The sequence below is a fragment of the Mus pahari genome, chromosome 22, assembly GCF_900095145.1.
Source record: "Mus pahari chromosome 22, PAHARI_EIJ_v1.1, whole genome shotgun sequence".
Classification (NCBI taxonomy): domain Eukaryota; kingdom Metazoa; phylum Chordata; class Mammalia; order Rodentia; family Muridae; genus Mus; species Mus pahari.
The window spans coordinates 23,463,677-23,472,876 of NC_034611.1; the positions used below are offsets into that span (position 1 = coordinate 23,463,677).

Genomic DNA, 9,200 nt, shown 5'->3' on the forward strand with positions numbered 1-9,200 from the left:
AGGAGGAGGAGGAGGAGGAGGAGGAGGAGGAGGAGGAAAACATGTCTCCTCGCAGGACTGAGGGATTCTCAGAGGACAGAGCTCTTTTAGTGTAGCTTTATATTGTGGGGTCCAGATGATTTAACCATTTAATAAGATACTCTGAGTGAGTAGATTTTTTTATTTTAGCAGAAATAAAAAGGAGGGCATTAAAAATTATGCACAGGGAAGCAATGTGGTTAGATTATTTATTATTATTATTATTATTATTATTATTATTATTATAGTAATGACAGCAGCGTAACAGAAGATCTACAGGATGCAAAACAGACAATGGATAGCCACAGAAAATGATTTAAGTAATCTAGTCCATTAAAGAGTAGCAAGGACATGAAGCAAGGCTACTTTGTTGAAAAGATAAAGTTATGGCTCCATTTTATGTTAGGCATCCATCTTGATCCCCACCAATTGTTTGTCTCCGACTTGAGTCCTTGGAAGATAAGTTCCCAGTAACCCTAACTGAGTGACACCCACGGAAAAATGTACAGCCGTAACTCTCTTCTTGTTACATATATAATTAACTGCTTTTTTTTTTCTTTTGTAACTTACTTACACAGATACCCAAAGATTGTTTTGAGTTGCCTTAACCGTGTAACTTGGCAGAAAAGAATAGGTTTTGCTTGGCTTGCATAGAGATTGAAGGTCTTCCTGTGTAAGTCCATCCCCATACCCCTCCTTGGCAGCAATCTCAAAATTGCCTCAGAGAATGATCGCCCTGCTAGCAGCTAATCAATCAATAAATCCTTTAATGATAGCTGGACTGAGTCTGTGCTATTTTCTCAGAAGTCACAAACTCCATCACAATCACTAGAGGACCAAAACAAAAGGGAAGAACCTGGTGGCTGTCTTACAGTAGGAGGGGAAGGTGAGGGGAGGTCTAAATGCCAAGCGGGACTTGTTCTGAGAGAAGGCTGGGTGCAAAAGCAAGCAGAGCACTCTGGAGCCAGGTTATTAGAGGTCAAACATTCTCGAACACGAGTGGCTTCAGGCAAATTAGTTATACTCTCTGACTCTCTTTCTGGTGTTTACGCCAAGAGATCTATTGGCAACATTGTATATTTGTGCCTAAAACTTCCTTTTGTTACTCCTCTCTGTAAGTCTGGTTAGGATGGTAACATCTAGGGTGCTGGTCTTAGAAGATCAAATGTTCCCTTTGTTGGGCTTCTGGACCAGTTCCATTGGGATGGGGTGTGCTCCAGCCTCTGCTGTGCTTGAGAACAGTCTAGGTTGGTGTGGATTAACAGATGGTTCTCAGACTGAAAAGAAAAGCACCCTTAGCCAGTGATAGTGGTCAAGTCCTTTATGCAGACGATATTGTCTACAGTGATTTTAAGGACGGGATGGGGTGGGAGGGTCTAAGATAGGGATGTATGATAAAAGTCTCTGAGAACTCTGACTGGAAGCAGAGGAGGCAAAAATCTATGCAGGTTCTTTAGGAGAGAAGGCCAGATAAACAGGAGGGAGTTAACATCAAAAGGATCTATAAGAACAGCTCAGAGGAACTGTGACATAAGAGTCAGGTGTATCTAAAAATGAATAACACAAGGCTGGAGAGATGGCTCAGGGGTTAAGAGCACTGACTGCTTTTCCAAAGGTCTTGGGTTCAATTCCCAACAGCCACATGGTGGCTCACAACCATCACAAGAGGATCAGATGCCCTCTTCTGGTGTGTCTGAAGTTAGCTACGGTATACTCATAAATTAAATAAATAATAAATTGTTTTTAATGAATAACACCTATCTCACACTTTATCACCCAGAATACTTTTCATTAACTTGACTTTTAAATTCATTTCTGAAGACAGAGAAAGGAAGAGCGATTTCTAGTAGAACTGTATCTATTTTCAGGACCTATAGGTCCTAAAGACATTGAATTCAGAGCATTGTTTCCCATATCAGTAGGTAGTTGAAAAGGATCTGCTCCTATTGTTTGCACTGTGGTAGACGAGCAAACTTTATTCCTTCTTCCTTCCAAGTCCCATTTATACTAGAGATGATAACAAGCATCAATATACAGCAGCAGGGAGTCACTGTCTGCTTGTTCCCCTTGCTGGGACAGCTTTTCCTGTCACTTCTACTTTGACTCAAAACCTCAGAGATGAAACTTGAATCTATATAGACCTTATTTGCAGAGACAGACAGTCGACTTTTCTAAAACGTCTCCTATTACAAATAACATTGGTATTACAAAAAGTCTGATGATTTTGGCTGTACGGAGAATAAAATGAAAATGTTGAGCATGTTGGCTTTGGAGAAGGAAACCTCCGCTTCTCAGGTATGAAGGCCTGAGAAACTTACTGCTTTAAGCCTCCTATGAAAAAGGCAATGTTAACTCTGGATTCTTTTAAATAGAGGGCCCCTTACAATATTTTACCTTTGAACTCTTTTCAATAGAAGAGATTGAAAAAGAATGAGAAATGCATATTTGAAAAGCTCTTTGCAAGAATTCATCTTTTCTTACAACAGGAAAAACACTAACAGTCTTCCTTGCAGTGTATCAGTCCGCATACAGAACATGTGACCTGATTCAAACTTCTCATGGAGCCAGGCTAAGTAAGCATCTTGCTTCTCACCAGCTTATCAATGTACTTCTTCCTAATCAATGTAATGCAAGATCATTAAAATCTCCCAAAAGCTAGACCAAACTAACTACCAAAGGCTTAGACATAAGCCCTAATGATGAGCCGAAGGGAGTTGTATCACATTCCCGAATGTCCTTGGTCACTGGGTGTTTTTCAAACATAAAACGACAACTACTGCTAAAATCGTAATTATTCCACTTTTATTTTATATTAAATAACATTAAAAATAAATTTATGGGATATGGTGAAACTAAACATCTAGGGACAGAAAACTTGTTTAAGTCCATCAGTTAAATTTTCAAATGACATAGGGGTGTTTCATCTGGAATTTAAAGTCAAATAAAAGAAAGGCTGGGAATGCCCAGGTCTGCTATTACTTTTTTATTTTTTTAAAGATTACTATATTTTTGCTATTGGCAAAATAGTAATTAAAAATACAATACAAAGTTAAGCAGTCAAATTGTATTCCATAAAGATAGCACTGTGAATCTTAAAACCCACCATGCAGATGTTCCTAATCAGACTGAAAACACAAATACACAAACCAGTTTGTTCCAGCTACAGAATAATTTCATTAAAAGCATACTTATAATTGAACAGAAGAAATAATCGTTAAAGCCAGGGAGGTAGTGAGACTGCATGGAAATATAATCACTAGGAGTCTTTGCCAAGAAAGCTGTTCCAAGGTTTTAAAGCTGGGAAGTTGAGAAATCAGTTCCTTTTCTGGCTACAGGTAGAACATTATTACCTGAGTCAGCCAAAACTTGTGTGGACATACCTTTAGGGAAAGGAGATACACATACACACACACTTACACACTTACACACTTACACACACGCACACACACACACATGAGTGCACACCTACTAACCCAGAATGTCTTTTTTTTTTTAAATCTGTTCTGGGAATGTTTTACCATGTTCTATTTCTCACTGAGACATGAGTTCTCTAGGGACTTCATCTCAGAAGTAAAGAGACACAGTGCAATCCACACAAGCTCTGAGGATGCAGGATTCACTCTGCAAATAGTGATCTTGGCAATAAGCCTCCTTTATGCACAAAAAGCTTTGTTCTCTGCTTATAGCAAGTCCCGTGGCTACAGCAGGTAACTGTAATGGTGTGCTGCTAGTTGGGCTCAAGAGCAATTGTATTCAGGACAGGAAATGTTTTATAGCTTGATTTTTGAAGGTGGGAAATTATGTCAGCACAGTGAAGTTATAAAAGTTCATTTCTCACAATCACTGATCTTTTACTCTGAACCAATATGAAATTTAACATTACAAAATACGTAATTCCATTCAAGGGTTGCTGCTTAATTGCTTAACTCCTAGCCAGGGGTAGAAAAAGCCAAGCAATTTTAAAAGCAATTAGGAAAATCACACACAGAAACATCTTCTCTGCTTATCTTCCTAAAATTAATAACCATTTTATTAAGTCTGCTTCACTAGCTACACTGTCACCCTTCAAACATAACCCCCATCCAAGAAGCAAAGTAACATCCACTCTGCAGAAAACTGTAAACCCAAATGCACACTTACCTTGTGCCACCTGTTGAACTGCCAACATTACCCCAGACACAGTGTCTGGGAGCAGGTTTTCCTTCAGATTGTACTGCGGGGCCCATTCCAAGATAGGTAGGCGCCTCTTACACCACTGCTTAATGTCTTCTCGGTGGGGGGCGTGCATCTTGCCCCACAGCGCGCTTCTCTTCTTCCTCTTTGCTCCCGTCATTTTTCAGATTCCCTCCTGAAGTAGTCAACTTCTTCAAGCAAGGGGGAGAGAAAAAATTCGTTGGAGAACACTTCCTTTCGATGCCAGGCTCCAATTCGTCTGTGGTTTACAATGTCAAAGCTATCCAGAAAAATAAATAAGTGGGAGAGAGAGAGAGAGGAGAGAGAGAGAGAGAGAGAGAGAGAGAGAGAGAGAGAGAGAGAGAGAGAGAGAACACGAATGGATGCAACTGAGCTGCATGCCTTACTGAGGTTCAGCTAATTATTCTAGATTAAAAATTATAGACTCAAACCTTGAATTCTTATCTGAATAAGGAATGGTTCCTGTTCATGTAATACTTTTCTGAACTTGGAAAAGTAATAGGTTCGGTGGCGAGATAGTTACAGCTCCCTTGCCAGTAATTCTCTTTATATTCACAGTCGTCTTATGTTTTTGGCTGCATTCCCAATGGTTAATGAGGTAGTTCTGGGCGTGTGGTAGAAGTGGGCTGGGCTATGCTAATGAAACCAGGAAGGATCCAGCCCGCCCAGTGTCTCCCTACAAGCAAAAGCGAAGAAGTCCCCGTGTGCCAGAAGGATCTTCTGTACAGAATATGCTACAGCCACACTTCTTTGTGAGGTATATATTTCCAACATGACTAAAAATTGCCAATTCCATAAAATTCAGAAACATGATAGGGGACTACATGATTCCTTGTCATTCTATTCTCTGGAATATGAAGTTTTCATTCATAGAAAAAACATTCAGATAACCACTGTACCATCTGAGAAAGGGCTAGCTAGCTCTTATAAACAAACTGAAATTTCATCTCCTGAGCTAAGGAATTAAGTACAACAATGAGCAAATATTTGTGGCTAGAGTTTATTTTTCTTCCTGTCTCTGCTCATTCACTTTTTACTGATTGCTTCTCTATGTTTTTAATTAACACACTTATGTCATTGTAAATAAAATTTATTGAGAAATTCAGTATCATTAAAACTATTGTTTGAAGAGGCACGTGTGTGTGCGTGCGTGCAAGTGTGTGTGTGTGTGTGTGTGTGTGTAATAGTATTTTTGTTGATAATAACTTTTAGTAGAGCATTCTTTTAAAAGCTAGTGTTATGTTTTATAACAGAATAGACTGTCAACTATTTTATTATAGTATTGTTTCCCACAGCCTCCAGAAGAATAAGTCTGTATTGTGATCTGAACCATTGGAATTAACCCAAAAAGCCAATATTCTAAAACTGTGAAGCCAGAAGAAAGAAAAGCATGCATGTAGTTATTTACAGTGCTTTCTAATGTCTGTTTGTCCAGAGACTAGAATCAGAGGCTGAAAGCTACCAGAACAGTAAGAATTTAGATCCTTTATTCCCTAAAGGATCCCTGCTATGCTTTTTCCCATTAATTACATTAAGAGAAAGAGCTACTTTCTCAGCTTCAAAGATATGTCCCTTGCTTGTAACATGTGTAATACTTGGCAATACTTTTTTTTAAAACTCCATGAATCCTAAATAGATCTAGAGATGTACATTTATAAGAATTATGAGATTTTTTTCTGTACTTTTCTGTTATTTTCATGACATTACATTTCTAACACTTCAATATATTTCTAACTCAGGGCCAAGCTAAAGGTCCTATGGCTGAGATGAAGCTCAGTGGAATCATTCCTGCCCTTGCACGAGGCCCTTGGTTCACTCCCTAGCAAAACAAAGAGGGAGAAGGAGAGGGGAGGAATCTCATTCAAAGAAGATGCTGCAAATGGTAGCATTTTAAACTTATTGTGTGATCTAAAAATAGCCTAAGGAGATAAATGCAAATGCACACAGCAGGAAACATAGGCTGACTTTCCTTCATGCGTGGCAAGCTCTCCCTTTATTGAATGTACTCTATTCAGCATGTGTGCACAGAAGTCAAGAATTATGTATACATTCATTGTGTATTAGTTTCCTAGGATATACATGAAATTTAAAAAAAAATAATTCAAACCTAGGCTGCAAAAAAAAAAAAAAGAAAGAAAGAAAGAAAGAAAGAAAGAAAGAAAGAAAGAAAGAAAGAAAAAAAGGAAAAAAATGAGAAGAAAAACTGAATGGCTCATCAGCCAGTTCCTAAGAGAATAAATGTTTCCTAAAAATCCTAATGTTTAAATCTGGAGCTCAACTCTTATGTCTTTCCAAGCCTGTGTGGAGGCATATTATTTAAAGCCTGTCTAAACCTCGCTCCACAGCAAGGCATCAGTCTTATTTATAATCAGTGATGCCAAACAGAGCTTTATGAGGAATTTCTTCACACACATGAAATTCTCAAAATGACTAGGCCAGCACATACAGTTCAGGAGTAATAACATTTATTTGAAAGTTTCAGTGACTGAAGGTACTTTGATGTTCAATACTGTATACCACCCATATGGGCCATCTCTTTCCCTGAACGTCCAGCGAGCACCTATAGACACCACAAGATTTTCTGACTGTCTTCTACTTCAGATATGGACCAACAGGAGAGCTCTTCTTCCTAAAACATCATTTAAATGACATCATTAACGTGTCTAAATTTCTGTAATCTCCATTAAATTCAAACCTATTAACGAAAACAATGGAATTTCCTGTCCCATCACTGCTCCCAACTAGCCCATCATAAACACTCATCCAACAAGTGTGTGTTAATCAGTCACTGCGGAGGAGGAAAGGAAGAGAGAGTAGGTATTACCTATGCTTTGGGAGATATTTAATGAAGGAAATAGGAAAAAGTATAACTAACATTCTCTCAGGGGGGAAAAAAATGGTAAATTAATAATGAAGTCACACAGAAAGAGTTGGATGCTCAGGAGCAGGGGAATTTCATTACCATTGAGGTAAATTCACCCCATCCCGCCCAGACACTAGTGTTCCAGCAAGAAAGAGTTAATGACCTGCCACATACTGACATCACATCGTTTAAATATTTATAAAAGTCTACATCTTCCGTGAACACTTCCCTGGCTCCACAGCATTCTGTTCATGTTATATGGTTATTATTCAGGTAACCTTCACAGATAGAGAGCTGAAGTCATTTTTTTCCCCCTGGCTTTACATCTTCCTCTTATGATTTTCTTCTGACTCACTCATAGTGTAAATTCTTTATGAATAGGGCATACTCATATCATTTTCTTTTTTCCTTATGATCAACTGGAAGAAACTACAGACACATCACCTACTAGATAGTGATGAATGCAATAATCCTCCTACAATGGCTCAAGGATCACTTAGCCTGTTGCAGAATAACTGCCACACGGTGCTCTAAAAAAATAGAGATAGTATGCAGAGAGGAAAACATGTGGAGGTAGTACGTGAAAAAATAGGGAGAGCTTTTAACTTTGCTTGCTCAACTCTTCCTTGCCCTTTCAAAATCTAAGAAATGTTCTTGTTATTGACACAGTCCTTTACTTTATAATATAGAATCTGGATTGTTGAGAAGAAAAAACTGAATGGGATGTGCACAGAGGGAGAAGGCACAAGTGATGTCATCCCTCCTGGCTGAAGACTTCACGGGGAGGGGGCCTGGCACTGAGCGCATTCAAAGCTGTTATGACATATAAGGGGACCGGGCCAGGCTTGAGTGAGGTCAGAGTCTTTTGAGAAATATTAAGCTGACTATAAACTGGATCACGTTCCCTGGGTTTTGAGAGACATACGTAAAGATTGGCATAAGGCTTTTGATTTCAGCATGGTGCCTCACCTGTGCAGGGAAGGAACGCCCAAAGCATTACTAGATACCCATCCAAGTTATACTGGAAATACAGACTCACGAAGCATGCGTTACAGCAGTTTCTAACTCATGTCTACCACATGAGGTTGGTATACAGTATTTCTAATAAAAAGACAGAGCACAAGGCTTGCTCTGCTAGAGAAACAGGAAGCAGGGTTGAAAGCTTTCCTCTGTTCACTAAGCCATATGGCCAGCACTGAGATGTATCCACATATGGGCAAGCTTTTATTATGTCAGTTAATCACGGTACCATCTTCTAACTAATACAAACTTTACACAGATTGGCATAACCCTTTAACTCAAATTTAGTTTTAATGTGTCTAAGCTTAGTAAAACAACCTCTTCTAATTTTTGGACTTGACTTCTAAAACATTTTTTTTTCCTAATTGGTAAGCCAACACCCACTATTTCAGAGTTCTACTCATTGCCATTTATCCTAACTTCTGTACTAAATTACAGACTCTCACCTTCCTGCTCAATTCATTCAATGCCATCATTTCTGAATATAGGAAACCTAGGAGCTGTTCATTTCCTAAATACCATGACACACATAGTGAATTACAGTCCTGAATTCTGCAATGTTTTCTCATAACCAGCCAGGCCAACAGTTAGCTCGCCAACAATGAGCAAAACTGATGACAGAATGATCACTGACATGCTGAACTAGACATCTTTAATTAAATAGAACTTTCCGACCTGCTTGTTTACCTTATTTTTCCATTCTGCCGTTATTTTGTACTATGTGCCAACTGTGGTTATAGCCCTGGTGCTATAGGAAGAAAAGGTGAGGAAGTTCACTGAGGTTCCCCACCTCCAACCTAGCTTCAAGTTCAAAGACAGAACCTGTCTAAATCAGGACATCTAACCTCCTCCTCCTCCTCCAGCCACAGCATGCAAGAAAAATAAAAGGCCATGGTCAAATACGTTTTTATAGTGTCGAAAATCAATCTTAAGGATTCATATCAAATCAAGTATGCTGTCTTCAATGGTCATATAACTCCAATAAAAAAGACAAAAAGAGCCGGGCAGTGGTGGCGCACGCCTTTAATCCCAGCACTTGGGAGGCAGAGACAGGCGGATTTCTGAGTTCGAGGCCAGCCTGGTCTACAGAGTGAGTTCCAGGACA

General features: G+C 39.1%; 1 protein-coding gene across 5 annotated transcripts in view; it reads right to left on the minus strand.

Annotated features, from left to right (window-relative positions):
* Positions 1 to 9,200, minus strand: part of Slc26a7 (solute carrier family 26 member 7) — a 131,186-nt gene that overhangs the window by 119,782 nt on the left and 2,204 nt on the right. For 3 of the 5 annotated variants that reach the window (XM_029533432.1, XM_029533431.1, XM_021222306.2), the window contains exons 1-2: positions 4,644 to 4,742; positions 4,159 to 4,382 (exon numbers count right to left, since the gene is read on the minus strand). In XM_029533432.1, the coding sequence (XP_029389292.1) occupies positions 4,159 to 4,351 (193 nt within the window). In that variant the 5' untranslated portion in view covers positions 4,352 to 4,382; positions 4,644 to 4,742. Of the gene's footprint in view, positions 1 to 4,158; positions 4,472 to 4,643; positions 4,743 to 9,200 lie in introns of those variants that run through there. The other 2 variants (XM_029533430.1, XM_029533429.1) reach the window with 2 other exon arrangements.